General features: G+C 38.3%; 1 protein-coding gene across 1 annotated transcript; it reads left to right on the top strand.

Annotated features, from left to right (window-relative positions):
- The first annotated feature begins 14,176 nt into the window (after positions 1 to 14,176).
- LOC148372806 (tumor necrosis factor-like) lies at positions 14,177 to 18,631 on the top strand. Its single transcript, XM_088328114.1, has 3 exons — positions 14,177 to 14,436; positions 14,511 to 14,619; positions 17,445 to 18,631. Exons 1-3 carry the CDS (start codon positions 14,239 to 14,241, stop codon positions 17,930 to 17,932), a joined length of 795 nt encoding a protein of 264 aa, XP_088184240.1. The 5' UTR covers positions 14,177 to 14,238; the 3' UTR covers positions 17,933 to 18,631.
- The last annotated feature ends 292 nt before the right edge of the window (positions 18,632 to 18,923 follow it).

Genomic DNA, 18,923 nt, shown 5'->3' with positions numbered 1-18,923 from the left:
GTAATCCTTGTGAAAAATCAACAATAAGTGGGACACAATCATGGAGTGGAACACACTTTCTTGGATATTTTCAACTTTTTTAACAAATAAAAAACGAAAAAGTGGGTGTGCAAAATGATTCAGCCCCATTGAGTTTATACTTTGTAGCGCCACCTTTTGCAGCAATTACAGCTGCAAGTCGCTTGGGGTGTGTCCTTATCAGTTTTGCACATCGACAAACTGATATTTTTGCCCATTCCTCCTTGCAAAACAGCTCGAGGTCAGTGAGGTTGGATGGAAAGCGTTTGTGAACAGCAGTTTTCAGTCCTTTCCACACATTCTCAATTGGATTGAGGTCTGGACTTTGACTTGGCCATTCTTACACCTTCATATGTTTTTATCGTGAACCATTCCATTGTCGATTTTGCTTTATGTTTTGGATCATTGTCTTGTTGAAAGACAAATCTCTATGGATATCTTTAAGAAATGGCTCCCTTCTTGCCACTCTTCCATAAAGGCCAGAATTGTGCAGTATACGACTGATTGTTGTCCTATGGACAGATTCTCCCACCTCAGCTGTAGAGCTCTGCAGTTCATCCAGAATGATCATGGCCTCTTGGCTGCATCTCTGATCAGTTTTCTCCTTGTATGAGCTGAAAGTTTAGGGGGACGGCCCGATCTTGGTAGATTCGCAGTGGTCTGATATTGCTTGCACAGTGATCCTTGGGATGTTTAAAGCTTGGGAAATCTTTTTGTATCCAAATCCAGCTTTAAGCTTCTCCACAACAGAATCTCGGACCTGCCTGGTTTGTTCCTCGTTCTTCCTGATGCTCAATGCGCTTTAAACAGACCTCTGAGACTATCACAGTGCATCGTTAGTCATTTAGATCAACATTGAATCATTCAGAGATCCTCACTGAAATTCTGGACAAAGTTTGCTTCACTGAAAGTAAGGGGGCTGAATAATTTTGCAAACCCACTTTTTGTTTTTTATTTGTTGAAATTTTTTTTAAATATCCAATAAAGTGTGTTCCACTTCATGATTGTGTCGCACTTATTGTTGATGCTTCACAAGAAATTAAAGTTTTATATCTTGATGTTTGAAGTCTGAAATGTGGCAAAAGTTCAAGGGGGCCAAATAGTTTCGCATCTCTGAATGATTCAATGTTGATCTAAATGACTATCGATGATAAATGGAATCCACCTGTGTGTAGTCAAGTCTCTGTATAAATGCACCTACACTGTGATAGTCTCAGAGGTCTGTTTAAAGCGCTGAGAGCATCATGAAGAATGAGGAACACACCAGGCAGGTCCGAGATACTGTTGTGGAGAAGTTTAAAGCTTGATTTGGATACGAAAAGATTTCCCAAGCTTTAATCATTCCAAGGAGCACTGTGCAAGCAATAATATTGAAATGGAAAGAGTATCAAACCGCTGCAAATCTACCAAGATCTAAAATATATATATAAATTTAAAAACTGCAAAAAAATCTCGAGACTAGTATTTGGCGGTTTTATTCTTTGTAAGTGGATAGACCAAGAGAACAATCACATTCGATTTATGTTTTGGTAAATGTTTTCCTCTTTTGGTTGTTTTATAATATTGTTTAGACGATTTGTGAAAACACATTATGATAGAGTACGCTATAACATTTAGCGGTTTTTAATGTCAAAAGGTTGGCATGTATGCAAAATGTGTGAGTTTTTCTTATTCTTGTTAACAAGATGATAAGGAAATTACATTTTGCTGGACGCAGGATTGACCAATTCTCATCCGTTGGTAACGTCACTCCCCCATGCATGCATATTTTCCATTTTGTGACACTTCTCACTGCTTATCTTTACGCGGATCACTTGCGTTTCGTGACGGAAGACTATTTTGGAATTTCAGCTTCTTGGGGGTTGAGGGATGGGTGGAAAAATGCACATTTGTGACAAAGAATCTGGTAAGGGCAGTTAAAAAAAAAGAAAAGGTCAGATAAATTTCAACAAGCAACGTGCTGCAAATGTTTATGGTAAAAGTCAGCCTTTATTCTCATTGGGCTAGTTTAGCATATATGCTAACCTTTTGACATTAAAAATGGCAGATTTTCTCGTGCCATCTGTTTTGGTTGAAACGGAAATCTAATGTGATGATTGGAGTGTATTATGAATGAGCAACGACGTAGTCTTGCTTTCATACAGTGCAAGAGTATGGGCCCCCGAATAACTTTTTGCTAGCTTGCCATATTTCAGGCTTCAAATTTATAGATTAAAAAAATCAAATAATTTTCTAAGAATCAAAAACATATAAGACACAAACCTGAAGATAAACCAAAAATGTCAACATTTTATATTGTGCGAACAAATAAAATTTAAAAATTTAAAAATTTAAAAGTAGACGTTGCAAAAGTATTTGCCCCCCTTTGATTTAATACTTTGTACAACCTCCTTTTGCTGCGATCAGAGCCCCAATTTTTTGTTTCTCTGAATTTTGCACATCTTTTAACTGAAATAGTTGCCCTTTCCTCTTACAACACAGCTTAAGTTCCTTAAGGTTTAATAGTACCGTATTTTCCACACTATAAGGCGCACCTAAAAGCCTTTATTTTTTTCTCAAGCTGACCATGCGCCTTATAATACAGTGCGCCTTATATATGGATCAATATTAAGTTGCAAAGTCTTGCAACTAAAGCAAGCATCCGCCGACTAGATTTCCCTCCGAAGGTGAAGTCGTCCGCGGTGTATGCTGGGATTTATATATCGGCGTTTCATTTCCTAACCAATGTGTCAATCATCATTTGAATCAGTCACTATTGGCTAAAGTTATTCGGAGGTAAAGGGGGCGGATCCTTTTTATCATTTACAGGCTCGCATAGGCTAAAGGGGCGAAACAAAGCCTGCAATTGGCCGAAAAAGATGAATGTGAATCACACGTTGGTTGGGTTGCACTACGGCATAGAGAAAACATTTTTTAATATTCTGTATTTGTAAATATTTTACTCTCCTGGATTTACTACACTCACGGTTGTAAGAAGACCATGGTTACGTATCATTAATGATCGTGAAAGCTGCAAGAGAACTTAGGTGAGCTATGCGGATTTATATTTTCCCGGTTTCTTGTTTTAGAACGATCTTGATGTTTCTGTGATGAGTCTATTTTTAAACTAAATTCAATTCAAAGTGTTTATTGTCATATGCACAGTAAAGAACCTTGTTTCCCTGCACAATAAAATTCTTACTTTGCTGTCCACACAGTTGCCAGCAAAAAATAAAATGGAAACTAAGAAATGTTTGTTTGGCGACATCGTACGGACACCGCATCCGCACGTGTCTACGACACGTATTTGCTTCTTTGCAAGCTTTGGGAATGTTAAGGGGGTAATAAGTTTGACTGAACTATCTGACTGTTTTGTCGACGTTCCCATTGTAGCGCCTTATAATCCGGTGCGCCTTATGTATGGAAAATATAGGACCAAAAACTATTTTTTGGGGGTGCGCCCTATAACCCGGTGCGCCTTGTAGTGCAGAAAGTACGGTAATTGGTCTTTCGCAAGATTTTTCAGATCTTTCCACAAATGCTCTATAGCAGGGGTGGCGAACACGCGGCTCTAGAGCCGCATGCGGCTCTTGGCCAATAAGAATGCGGCTCTTTGCCTCGTCATATTTTCTATAAACTGTGGCTCTTTGCCTCGTTTCATGTTTAGGTTTTCCCCTCTTAAAACACACTTGAATCCATCAGAGTTAGTAACAAATGATAAATAATATTTTGAAATTAATTTGGCAGATTTGTTGTTTTTATGCTGCTCCGAACACATAACTGACTGCCAATCATCTGCGTAGGTTACGTCTAATGGCGGGAAATTAAGTAAACGTTTCATGAGCATGCAGTCTGTTCCTCTCATGGTCAAAATGGCGAAATGCAAAGCAAAACCGAAATATGAAGATGAACACGGGGCATTTCAGGAAGAATGGGAAGATGCTTACTTTTTTGTTGAACTGAATGGCAAATCACTCTGTTTATCATGCAGTATCACGATATCACATTTCAAGAATTCAAATCTGCAGTGCCTTTTTAGCACAGCCCATGCTAATACTGACACGGAATTCCCCAAAGGTACTGAACTACGCAGGCAAAAATTGAGCACCTTAAAAAGCCGGGTGAAAAGTGCGTGGTGTGGCTCTTTGACTCTCACAGTTAAAAATTTCGGCTCTTTGTGTCAAACTTGTTCGCCACCCCTGCTCTACAGCATTAAAGTCTGGACTGTGCATTGGCTATTCTATCACCTTTACATTGTCAGTCTAAAACCATTCCATTGTACATTTTATATTACATGTTATTTTGGGTATTTTAATTTTAATTTTTTTAACATGAGAATACTGCAGGAAATGTAATTTCCCTACTAGGATGAATAAAGTATCCATCTATGAAATGAAATGAAATGATCTGCATTTATATAGCGCTTTTCAAGTCAATGACTTCCCAAAGCGCTTTACAATGTGCTCCACATTTCCCAATAGCGGCCTTGCAGCCATGTAAGGCGCTAACCTGCTTATTGGGGGTATTAGGGCTTCAGTGTCTTACCCAAGGACACTTCGACATGTAACACAGACGAGCCGGGATTCGAACTGGGAACCCTTGATCCCAAGACGAGCGCTCTACCTCCTGAGCTACTGCCTATCTATCTATCTATCTATCTATCTATCTATCTATCTATCTATCTATCTATCTATCTATCTATCTATCTATCTATCTATCTATCTATCTATCTATCTATCTATCTATCTATCTATCTATCTATCTATCTATCTATCTATCTATCTATCTATCTATCTATCTATCTATCTATCTATCTATCTATCTATCTATCTAGACATCTATCTAGACATCTATCTAGACATCTATCTATCTATCTATCTATCTATCTATCTATCTATCTATCTATCTATCTATCTATCTATCTATCTATCTATCTATCTATCTATCTATCTATCTATCTATCTATCTATCTATCTATCTATCTATCTATCTATCTATCTATCTATCTATCTATCTATCTATCTATCTATCTATCTATCTATCTATCTATCTATCTATCTATCTATCTATCTATCTATCCATCTATCTATCTATCTGTTGGTAGTTGAACCTGCACCCAATTCTCAGTTCTCTTGAAGATTCCAACAAATTTTCTGCCCGATTTGTTTTGTTTTTGGCTCAATCCATCTTCCCATGAACTCTAACAAAAAAAATCCAACTCCAGAGCAAGATGCTGCCACCACCATGTTTGACAGTATGCATGGTGAATCCAGGGTGGTGTTTAGTGTTACTCCTACGCTAAACGCAACGCTTTGCATTCAGCTCAAAAAGTTCAATTTTCGTGACCAAAGCAGCTTCTTGCACATGTGGCTTTTTGCAGACACCAAATGGGCCTTTTTATGGTATTCTTGTCACTCTTACATAAAGGGAAGATTAATGGAGAGTACAACTAACAATTGTCTTATAAAGAGATTGTCCCATGCTTGCAGGTCATCCAATGTGTTAATGGACCTCTGGGTTGCTTCTCTGATTAGTTTTTTATTCGAACAACGAGAGGGAAGGCCAGGTCTTGGTAGGTTTACAGTGTTTTTTTGGATATCGGATCATTCAGAAGTCATCAGGTTCCTTCTGGAGTCAGTTAGCTGAGTTAAGAGAACAGGAGGCCAATCTTATTGCATTAACTACTTTGCAGTTTTTGTTTTTGTAACTATAATATAAAATGCTGAAATACTTTGGTTCCACTTCACGATTGTGTCTTGCATGTCATTCTTAGAATTATTTTGCTATTTTTTAAGCTTAAAGCCTCAAATGTGGCAATACGACATAAAGTTCTTTCACTGTAATAATACTTTCACTGTCAGGGTTGGGTAGGGTTACTTTAACTTGATTACTTTCAATTACATTTGGATTACTCCAATACCAAATATGCTAATAAAAGACAAAAGTAACTAAATATGCATAAAATGACTAAATTTTGTGCAGGCATGGGGAGTAACGGAACACATGGAACGGCAAAAATGATGTCGGCAAGCTGTTTGGATTTATTTTCATTTTGTTTCTGTCGCATTTTATGTTCGTTTTGTCGGAGATCAAAGAGATCAAAGCCAGGAGAGAAAGCTTACCACGTGTTGTGAGTCATAATTGTATTCATATTTAGTTTCTTTTGTCTTTTATTAGCATATTTGGTATTGGGGTAATCCAAAAGTAATTGAAAGTAATCCAGTTAAAGTAACCCTACCCAACCTGTTCACTGTAAAGCACCAAAATACTAGTCTGGAGTCAAGGTTCTTTTTGTTGTTTGAATTTGAAAAGCGATCGATTTTTTTCAAACAAATCGGGAGGCGTTTTGAAAAGGAGAAAAGCGGAAGCCTAACACACAAGCCCCGGGGAAAATCAAGTACAGGTAAATATTCCAAGTTTTGCGATGAGGAAATGCACATGCTGGTAGCACGCGTACACTCACACTCGTGCACGCACGCGCAGCAGCAAGACCGAACGTGACTGTTGGGTAATTTGCCTGAACTGGTTCGACATGCAAACACTACGATTACGTAGAAGCGGGTTTGCATAAGCTCTTTGTCTCCCACGTGTTCCACAACAAATTGGGCTGCAGTGTGGTCCAAATGTCGCCCCCGGTTGTTGCTGGCAAGCAGGCATGTGAAGCGAAACTCTGCTTTAGAAATCGTGCCCTGCAGCGGGAGTGCAAATAAAGTACCTTTTCATTCTGCTTAATAAATGGGACTCCAAATTCCGTCATTAGGAAACTAAATGTGTGGCCCTCTGTAGCAGGCGTGGGCCAATGACGACCCACGGGCCACGGGTCACAAGCAACCCACCAGGCTTTTCAATCAGGCTTGTTGTGAAAATGATAGTAAAGGGTCTCCGTATATATATATATATATATATATATATATATATATATATATATATATATATATTATATATATATATATATATATATATATATATATATATATATATATATATATATATATATATATATATATATATATATATATATATATATATATATATATATATATATATATATATATATATATATATACATCATTTAAACTTTAAAAAAATAGATATTTTATATTTGTGTAAAAAACAAAAAAAACAAAGAGGATTAGGGGTAAAATCAGGCCTAAAGAATCCTTGATTGGAGAAACCGGACCTGAAGAAAACCCAAATTTTCATATTTCATTTGTGAGAGCTGGGCTGGGCTTCTCCCTCACAGATTTTTTTTATTTATTTATCCACCTGTCATTGTTCTATGTTTCTTTGTATCGCATGGTGGAGGATACACACAATTAATTCAGTTCTCCTCTCACGCCACCAAGCGTGGTGTCGCGGTTCTAAAATGTCAATGATTAGGTTCGGGTTCCGGCAGAGCTTCTCTCTCGCGGCCTTTTTTTTTCTTTTTGGTTATTCACCCACTCTTTCTTTCTTTTTCTTCGAGTCGCACAGCTAGGTGCGGCAACGCTGCCTTAAACGTCAATCATTAAGTTCGGGTTCAGGCCGGGCTTCTCTCTGGATTTAGCACCTTTCTCGCGCCGTGACGCCAGGCAAGGCGGCAATTGAAATTGGATAACTTTTTTAAAAGTCAGAGAGAGAAAAGCCAGGTCCGGCCCGAACCCGAACGTAATGATTGGCATTTTAGTCCTGAATTTCAGGTTGGGCCCAAGTCGGGTTCAAGCTCAATATCTTAACACCAGTAAGAATTGTGAATAATCATCTTATGTTATGCAAAAAAATGTTTTGAAAACATTTGGTAAATGTAAAAATAAGGATGAAGTGCAAAGAGTTCTGCACATGTTATTGGAATGTGGGAGGAACGCGGAGTGCTCGGAGGGAACCCACACAAGCACAGGGGAGAACATGCAAACTCCATAATCGAGTCCACATGATACATAATAAAAATTCCAGTTTTTTAGTTTCGACATACACCATGAAAACAGATAACTACTGTTGAAGGAGTGTAATATTTATCAAAGAAGCAAATTATAATTTATAACAGTAACAAAATCCATCTTAGCATTTAATTCATTTTCTATGCAGAGGAAAATTTAAGCTGCGAGAATATAAGTAATAATAAGTTTGTTAGCTCGTTCTACTACGAATGAAATCTCTCAAAAAAAATCTCTTTTTTTTTAAATCTCTTAGTTTCACGCACTTTACTAGTTTATATATTTGACAAAGAAAGTCTAATCATCGCTTTGTGGTTTTCATGTAGTTATTGTTTGGTACAGTTTATTGTTTTATACTGTAGCTAGCCAAACCGCAAAACTGGCTTGCTTATTTTGGCCTCCCATTCTCTGCTGTATTCTTTCGGATGGCCAAAAACAATAAAAAGGAAATACGTTTCTATGTTACAGTAATTCTACTCATTCCACAATGTGTATTTGGGATCATAGTCCTTGCCAATACTCAGTACTGACACTTCCTGTACTTCTAATTCAATTTAAAAGGACGCCTGAAAAGTTTTACAGTGTCAAAATAAGACACAAACTAAACCTGACGAGACCTGACTGAGTCAAAAACCCGACAACTTTTGCTGTCGGGCACAGTCGATATAAGAGCTTGAATGATGACATGCACGTATGCACAAGACACATCATGGGAAGTGGTGCCACGACTATCTTGGCGAACTGTGGGTGGTTAAAAAAAAAACTCCATTATTTCAAGAAAACAATAACGGTTTAAATAATAAGCAAAAACTCCTGAGCTATCATATTAACATGCATTTCTAAAATTACTCGTAGGTCAAGACATTTTTATGTATTCTACAACACAAAAAACTTAATCCCGGGGAAAGTGATATCATGGTCCAGAAACCCAAAACCTTGCGAAAAGCTGGGCCCAAACAAAGACGAGAAAAACGATGCAGGGTCACTTTGAGTTTTTGTAGTTTGTAATCAGCCTTGTGTTCTGTAGCACTCATTTTCGGTTGCATGACGCAATACAGCAACATCCACTGGTCGAATTATGGAAAAAGAAAAATTAACACACATGATTTGCCACCCCATGAAACTTTCAGGGTATGGAGCAACTAGTACAAAAGATTACAGGGGAAGTCAAACCCACAACTTTCTTTACAAACATATGGTCTACAAGCAAAATCCAGTACCCAACTTGCCTGCCAAAGGGCTTTGGAGACCCCAAGAAGCAGACCCAGTGAACACAGATGTTTATGGATTTTTTGGGTATTTGTTGAGGGTGCATTGACACAGAACCTAGCTTAAAACATTCGTGGAGGCCCAAAGTACAACTGTGTACATTTTCACAAAAATCGGTTCAGTCGTATCAGAGCCTATAAGTCACATACAAACACACATGTACATACACACACACAAATCAGGATTTATAGAGTATAAGGTGCACCTAACAGACTCAATTATCTTCAATATACCGACGTTTCTGTTCCGAACCAGTGTGTCAATCATCATTTGAATCGGTCACCATTGGCTAACGTTATTTGGAGGTAAAGGAGACGGTACTTCTTGGCATTTACAGGCTCAATTAGGCTAAAGCGAGGTAAAACAAAGCCTACTATTGGTTGAAAAATATGTGTATCACAAGTTAGGTTTGTCTAGAGCTAAGAGTAAATAATTTTATGGGGCTAAACAGACAGTTGACAACAAGCAACGTCGACGATGCAGAGATGCTTTTAGGCGAATTTGTTTAATTTTCTGTCATTATCGCGTGTTTTGGAGTTTGTAAATTTACATGTTGAATTGACTATATACATAGATGTAAGGGGATCATTGTTGCATATTATCATCAACGTCTTTGGTGAGTTACGGGGGTCTTGTTTTAAACTGTTTGTGTGAGCATATATCTAAATAATCTTGAATCACAAGGGTTTAAGCTTTCCAATGATATGTGGCATGACGTATTTCAATGACTGGTGACATCGTACAGACGCCGTTTCTGTACGTGTCTGAGACGCGTCGGTGTATTGTCTGAACGTTAAAGAATGAATTTTGACTGATTTAACTGTTTTTTTTGACGTTCCTGTCAGGACCAGAACGGAGACAGGACCTAATTGCGTTACGTTTCTCTCAGTTTCATTGGAAGAAAGGAAAGGATTGCACCCATGATCCGGTGATCACTGGTCGCGGGATGCAGGTCGCTCTGAACTCGGAAGTGGAACTTCCGTGGCGAGCGATGGCGGTGTCGGGAACGGCAAAAACGGGTCAGTATCTGGGACAGGAGAGCAAAAAACATGGTCGGGATCAGAAATGAGTTGAAAGCCAGGAGAGGAGAGTAGACGTGGTCGGGGACAAAAAAACTGGTCGAAGCTGGGGAACAGACGGGAGCAAAAACAGGTGTGAGTCAGGGTTGAAAAAAGCTTGCCTAGAGTAAACTGACGGAAGGGAGTGGGTTTAAATAGTGACAGGGAGCCAATCAGAGTCAAAGGCAGTTGGTGCCAAAGGTGCATCACATCAGTAATCATGACAGTTCCTACTGTATCGCCTTATAGTCCGGTGTGCCTTGTGTTAGGAAAATATATGACAACGGACTATTTTTTTGGGAGTGCGCCTTATAATCCATTATTAGATTAGATACTGTCGTGAGACCAGAACAGACCAGGAAACCCCAGAGCATTCGTTACAGTTCTTTATTTAAGATAGCGTTAGAGGGCTTGCGGGAGACGTAATGGCTGTCAGACATCAGCAGCGGAGCCAGAAAGAAGGCTTCGGATCGGGTGGCCAATCGGAGGGCGGAAGACAAGCAGGTCGAGTTTACCGGGACTGGAGAGAAGATCGTAGCGTGGGACAGAAGCAGATCGGGTCGGAGGCAGGCAAAAACAGGTAAACAGAGTTCTAGACAAAACGGGCAATCAGGAGAGTCACACAGAGTTACAATCGTAATATTCTGACGAAGAGGTCTGGGCGCAGCGCGCTAAAGAACGAAGCGTCAGCCAATCAGAAGGCGCCCACATGATTGCTCCAGGTGACCAGAGTTAGCGATCATGACACCATTCTAAAGCCCCAATATTTAATATTTGACCACTAGATGGCACTGTGTTGCCTGGTACGAGCGAAGACCAGTGATACGCGGCACAGCGTAGCGACATGATGCCAGACAAACATGGTGCTGATCTATGTGGCGATTCCACTGTGTAAAAAACTACAAATTTCTTTATTTCAATAACGGTCTTTATTTCAATTTTATTTTTTTGTACTGGATGAAAGTTTTTGGGTACCCATAGCAGCCACTAAATATTATACACTGTCCCTTTAAACATGACATGCATGTGTAGAATACTAGTTATCAACAAAATCTACCTGGTTTCATATATATCCCTACACAATATTTGCACTGTAATATTTGGAATACTAAAGCAACCTTGAGCATTAATATGATTATATATTCATTAAAAAAAAACCATCTTATCTCGGGATCAAAGGGTTGAGGGGGTGCAAGGGTACTTCCCTTCCTAAAATTGAACAAGGAAAGAAATATATTTTATGTTGTTGAAAGGATTAGAAAAAGTGACACTCTGAAAAATTCCAGTCACATTTTATAAATGGAATGCCATCTGTCAACCCAGAATAAAAATATATTTTTTAAGGGTTGGAAATACACATTTTCAGTCATTTTATTTTTGTATTTCCTCATAAAATATGTATTTATGACAATGGTTTAAACATGGGTTGAATTGCATTTCACTCTCAGCTATTATTTTTTACTATTTTTTTTTACCTTTCTTAGCGTACAAGGACTTGTTGTCACTCGCCCTGACTTAAAGGCTTCAGTGACTGCAGTATCTAGGAAAAGTAGTCTTAGATTTAAACATTTCCACTGAGGTTGCAGATCGAACCTCCGGGGGAAGAGCATTCCACAGCTCCGGGGCCCGAATGGAGAACGCTCTCGAACCTGCGGATTTCTTCTTGGCTCTTGGATCACTAGTAGACCAGCATTTTCAGAGCGAAGGCTCCGGACCAGAAGATAAAGGGGAAATTAAATCTGTTCGAGGCTTTATCACCCTGCTCCACTTTGCCAGTTCCTTCACTGTAGAGATACTGTAGTGTTTGTTTCTAGAAGAAACGGCGGAGTATCGATACCCATTATCATCTGGCTGATACCTGGCCTCATTTCAAGGTATCGGAATTCGTGTAGGTGGCTCACATTCTACAATCTAGTACTAAAACTGCTTGTGAATTAAAAAAACAACTTAATTTCATACAATCTGGAATTAAGATGCTATAAAAGTCTTGAAATATTTTTCATACTTTTGGGGGCGTTTTATACATCGAAATACTTGTGTCGATACTTGATGTCAGTTTTTGTAACTGTGAATAATTTTTTATTATATTATATTATATTATATTATATTATATTATATTATATTATATTATATTATATTATATTATATTATATTATATTATATTATATTATATTATATTATATTATATTATATTATATTATATTGTATTATATTATATTATATTATGTTTTTTATATTATATTATACTATATCATATTATGTATGTATCATATTATATTATACTATTTATTATTTATTATATTTATTATTATATTTTTTCTTATTGTGAATAATAGTTGTGTTGGTTTTGGTATCGAATATTCTCAGTGTGGCCTTGCAAATTATTTTTATATCTGAATGTCAATGCCTTTATTTTTTAAGAAATGGGTAAATATTGCTACCAGGTATTAGTATCAGGCATGACAACCATACTGTTGTATATTTCCGAGTATTTTAAAAAGAAGCAAGTTTGTAGCTCACTTCTATCAAAAGGTATGTTTTTTAAAAATATAAATACAAACAAATGCTCCATCGAGCTGCTAGAGGGCAGTACAGGTGTCTATCCATGTTTGGGACTACAGAGCGGCCAGGGCGTGGTTACACGTGGGTAGGACGCGAAATTTTAGCGGGTAATCGTGGGTGGAGCATGGTAATAGCATGTTCTGCGCCTGTATCGCGGTGTTATCACGTGAATTAGCGTGTGTAATGCGTGTGACGGTCAAACGCCTTTCTCCGCGTATATACAGCACGATTTGCCGAGCACACGTCAGTTGTGCTCGAGACGTCAAGGGGTGAACATGGATCCCCGTCACCGTAGTGACCTCGTCTTAATCCATTTTTATTTCTTGACATTTCGTTTCATTTCATAACAAGATAATAAAATAAAAATTAAAAACTATTACAATAATAACATAATGGCTTCTTCGGTGCCATAGCTTGAAATCTTGATCCTTACGGGACTGTGTCTTGAGGGGTTATGATTTCTACAGCCCGGCTCGGCAGCTTTCATACCCGTGGTCCACACGCGGAAATGACGCGGAAATGACGCGATGAGGAAGCGGAACAGTCACCGGCGTCTGTTTTGCGGGCATACCACCGATGAACAGCGGGTTGGCCAATTTTGCGCATTTTCCATCGTAAGCAACCACAGGCAAAAAAAAAATCGCAAAATTTTACCCGCGATACAGACGCAAACGGCTGTGTGACCGGGCCCTAAAGTCAGTTGGATCAGGTCCTTACTTCTGAAAGTTTTGCAATCAAACAGCAAAATTACTTCTTAATTTGACAGTGCAGAAGCTATTTGTGAAAAAGAAAAATGTTTATAAAGTACAGTACTTTAGATTGTTAAACATACTTGAGCATGTAAATTAGGTTTTTACTTGAGTAATACATAAATAATTAAATATATGAATAAAGGTTTCTATTTAGGGGATTTTACATGTTTCTCACGAGTTTGGCACCCATTTTAAACTACAGGTTGTTTTTTTTAATTCACATTTCTAGTGCTTCTCTCAGCATTGTCTCTCGGGCCATATCAAAGGATGTGGTGGGCCACATTTGGCCCGCCGACCATACATTTGACACAAGTGAAATAAAGATATATTCTTTACGGCAACCCCAGCGAAAAACGAGACACTACTCTATTTGTAACGTCGGAATGTTGTGCAAATACCAACTTTCCAGCTCAGGTGGGCTCATTAAGGAACAAAGGAAAAAAAACACAGCCATCCTCAAAGCTGCGGTTGAGTCGGGATTGCGTCGCATTTTTGTATGCGGTCCAAGAGGTGAAATTTCAGCTTTCAAGCAGTGACATCATGGGAGTTCCCCGTCCTGCACTGACAATAAAAGAACCGGCCTTGTGGCAAACACTTCACTCTCAGCAGCAGCCAGAACAGGAGCTGTGCTAAAAAAACCAAACAAACAAACAAACAAAAAAAACGATTTTAGCCAGAGCATCCAACATGGTGGCTTACACTGCAACGCCGGCTGACATGGAGGCGAATGTTGGCCTCCAGGATGAGAAGACGGTGGTCCTGGTGGAGAAACGTTCATACACCTCCTGGATGTGGAAGCTCTCAGCAGCCCTCCTGGTGGCCGCCTTGTGCCTGGGCCTGGTTCTGCTTTTCGCTTGGTACTGGCACGGAAGACAAGACGGCACGGTACGAGTCTTAAATGCAAAAGGTTCAGAAGTGACGCATCGTTCCGTATTTTAACGTTTCTCGCTTTCTCATAGACGCCTTCGGTAGGTCCGACGTTGGCGCTGGTGGCCGACGACAAGTCGGACCCTCACAACATGTTGAAGAGGATCAGTAGTGAAGCCAAAGCTGCCATTCATCTGGAAGGTGAGATTTCCGAAGTTGTTTTAAAGCTTATGAAGCAAAATTTCAGATCATCAGATCATTAAACCTCATCTCATTCTTGGTAGCCACCTAAGAACATCTGGGTAGCCCGTGGTCCTGAAGATAGCTCCCCAATGATGGGTCATTAGGATTTTCTATGATATTTGATTGCTAACTGTTATAAGAAATCATTGACATGATCAATGTCTTTAAAAACAAAATTTTGTGATTAAGGGCTATACAAATAAAAATGACTTGACTTTTGCTTATTTTAACCCTTGTGCTAAACATAACAATTGGATGAATAACATAATAATAACATTGTAATAACAAATCAATAACATGAGATGCTCCATTTCGAACTATCCATTTGTGCTAATTAATAACCAAAAATTAGCTCTCAATTCAAAAAGGTTGGCGACACTCGATCTAATATTTAAGTTGCGGTCCTAAATCATTAAAAGAATGTCTTTACATTTTGTTGATAAAGTATTCAAGGTGTAAACATTCTACTATCAGCTAATAAGAAAAAATTGCATAAAAGGGACATTGTGTATCATTTATTTCTTTCTAGAGGTAAAAAAAACTTCATTCATTAAAAAAAGACAATATTGATTTGAATAAAAAGCAAAAAACACATGAACTATCATATAAACGTGTTTTTCCTCCTATTATCCTTAAAAGAATACATTTTGAGGGGAAATAAATTGGATGAAAAATAGTAACCTTTTCAGTAAAACGAAAAAATAGAAAATAAATTGAAAAAAAACCTCTGAAAATTATAAATAAATTAATACATATTTATACATTTACATATATATATATATATATATATATATATATATATATATATATATATATATATATATATATATATATATATATATATATATATATATATATATATATAAAATGTATTATATATAAAAAGGAAAACAAATAATCGCTATATATATAAAAAGATATTCAGCAAAACAGAGCATCAACCGAACATTACTAAATTAAATGCTTTGAAACAGATGAATTATCTCATGAGAGTGAATTATAAATGAATAAAATCTCTGTTTTCAATTAACTAAATACATTTTAATCTCCATGTTAAAAAAAACATTTCTGAGTTTTCAACCTTTTGTAGTTGATGAAGCGATCAAAACTGTTTATTCAGAAAAATAAAAGAAAAACCCCAATAAATAAAAACAATATCTGTGAAACAGTGTATTGGCATACTATTTCTCCCAATTTTTTTTAAAAAGGATGGTGGTATGGGGTGTGTCCAGGTCTTTGGGACTAAACATAACTTAACTTACCTTGAAAAAGAGCTATGTTATTTTGCGAGTGAATTATAAATGCTTTTAACAAACTAACTAAATCTTAATTACCAGGTTAAAAACACCTATGCATTTAACTAGTTGTAGTTAACCCCCCCAAAAAAATCCCAATAAATCAATTAAAAAATACAGTAAAATGGAGTATTTACAAAATCTGCAGTATCCATGAGCAAAATGTACTGTACAACTGCCACTGTGAATATTTTTATTTTTTTCATTTGTTTTACTTGCACTGAAAGAAGCCCTCTTATTTTGTTATGCTATTGGAAAATGACCATAAAGCCCGTTTAACATTCATCAATAAAATGCCTGAAAGCAAGTGTGTTATTTTATATAGATCTGAATAATACATTAAAAAAGGATGTTGGGATATTTCATTTTAATCACTGTGGTAAAAAGCACTTTCAATATTTTGTAGTTGATAAAGCCATTGAAAATGTTTGTTAAAAATGAAACAATGTCATTGCTAGCCTTGCTAACAGAAGTTCTGGCACAGTGATGCTTAAAAGTGGGGTGTGTCTTGTCCTGAACGTTAATTATTTTTCTATTAAGTACGTTCCCAACTGAGTTCAAAGAGCCCTTACAACTCTCTTTACGCGCGTGTCTGCTTTTATCTTATCATAGCTGTTCGGGGTAGAACACAATATGTGGGAGGAAAGGGGGCCGGGCAGAGTGACACCGTCCCAGCAGTTAAAAAAAAAAAATCTATTTGGTAAGTGAGGCTTGAAGACCTGCTTCTAGTAAAATCCGAACGCCAACCCAAACCCCAAGAAAGATAAAAAAAGAAGAAGAATTAATCCGTGCGTGTGTAAGAAAAGCACAATGCAAATCCTTAAACTATAAAAATTTCTTTAAATACCATGTCAAATCATTTGATATTGAAAAATGTATTTGGTTAAAATCAATAAAACATAAGCAAGTAAACACTGGTGATAAGAAAGGTTGGCCACCAATGAGGTCACTTGATGCATTTCTGGCATTGTTGATAATCAATATTTATATTTCGCTGGAAAATCTGGTATTGAGCATCCTTAATTTTTACAATTAAATATGTCAATTCTTGTTTTTAGATTTGTCCTTATTATTTTATATACAGTAATTCCTTGTTTTTCACGGGCCTGCATTACCAAAAATCTATAAAGTAGAAACATTTTTATTTTATTTTTATAATTAGTGTCCTCGGGCAAGACACTGAATCCCTAATGCCCCCAATAAGCAGGTCGGCGCCTTGCATGGCTGCATGGCCAGTGTTGGTGTGTGAGCGTGTGTGTGAATGGGTAAGTGTGAAGCACATTGTAAAGCGCTTTGGGAGGTCTTCATTGACTTGAAAAGCGCTATATAAATGCAGACCATTTAGCATTTCACATACTTGCACGTGCACCAGGAACGAGCTAAGGCTGCAATCATGACTCTTAGCCAGGAGATGGGTGCAGAGAGTAACAAAGTTTCCAATTCCGTCGAGCTCCCTTCAACTCAACTTTGTGTATTTGTTCTTTCCAGGCATTCACGAGGAAGGCGACCACACGAAAAAGCCACAGTTGCAGTGGCGCAACGGGCAAGGCCAGGCCTTCGCGCAGGGTGGCCTGACGCTGCGCAACAACGAAATCCTGGTTCCGCACACGGGCCTCTACTTTGTCTACAGCCAGGCGTCCTTCCGCGTGTCCTGCAGCGACAACAGCGCCGAGGAGGGCCCCGATTCAGGGGCTATGCCGGCGGGGAAGCGCCTAGCGCCCCTCAGCCACCGTATATGGCGCTACTCCGACTCGGTGGGACGCCAAGCTTCCCTGATGAGCGCGGTGCGCTCTGCGTGCCAGCTCGGCGCTTCGGCGGAGGACGAACCCCGTGCCAGGCAAGGCTGGTACAACGCTTTGTACCTGGGCGCCGCCTTCCAGCTCAACAAGGACGACCGACTCTGGACGGAAACCAACCAGCTGTCCGAGTTGGAGACGGACGGCGGCAAGACCTTCTTTGGCGTTTTCGCTCTCTGACAGGGGCTGACAGAGTCGGCGGTTAAGGGCTGTGTTCGGAATTCTTTTGCGTTATAATGACCAGGTTGATGCTTTTTTTTAACTCAATTTCATTGGCCACTGCTAAATTGTTCACAGAAAAATGTAAATTCCTGACTACAAGCCGCCGGCTACGTTTTAAACGCCGTGGCTTCAAATATCGTAAGCGTATCAATAGGCACCAATACTATCGTTTTACCCATAGTCCCGCTCTTCTCCCTTTAAAAACGCAAACCGATTTTTAAAATATATCTACCGCTTTTTGAAATGTAAACAACAAAAGTCTCGACTCAAGACTAGCATTTTAATCTACGGGTGCTTAATTTTGAAGCAAAACTAAGTCTTTGTGCTTCTATAAACCACTACCAAGATCACAGAAAATTTCCGATTTGGTAAAAGTTTTTCACCCCCGATTTTAAACAAGCACATGTTTGCTTTTTTCAATATTGTGCTTCAGGCGTAAAAATAGAGTGCGCGATAAAATCAACCTCTTTTTAACGACAAAAGGTTGACATAAACGTCGAGGAAAACGGCGAGCTGCTCTTTTCCACAAAGCATCCACTCTTAATACAAAACACTGCAGTGATCTCTGGAAACATTTATGACGCCTTTCAAGAGAAATTAGTCTCTATTTTTGCCAACATTATTCATATAATACGTAACAGGAGCAAAATGGGGGGGCGGGGGATTAACAGTACTTAATGGAATATTTACAACATACTCATGAGATTTCAACTATTCACACACAAGTTTATATATCCGAATTGAACAGCAGTGGAAGTTATCTGTAAAAAAAACGCTACACTTCTCTTTCTGTATCCTCTGCGTCAATGTCGCTGAAGTTTCCTTTAATTCTATGACAAGAAAATGCAATTTAGTCCAGTATCCCAGAAACCACAACACAAAAAGACACCTCTGTGTTGCAATCTGGCACTAGTCTCCACAGTATAGTTGCCCTGGCACTGTCATCTAG

The sequence above is a fragment of the Urocampus carinirostris genome, chromosome 2, assembly GCF_059441175.1.
Source record: "Urocampus carinirostris isolate Australia breed hairy pipefish chromosome 2, RoL_Ucar_1.0, whole genome shotgun sequence".
Taxonomy (NCBI): Eukaryota; Metazoa; Chordata; class Actinopteri; order Syngnathiformes; family Syngnathidae; genus Urocampus; species Urocampus carinirostris.
This window is presented reverse-complemented; position numbering and strand designations above follow the sequence as displayed.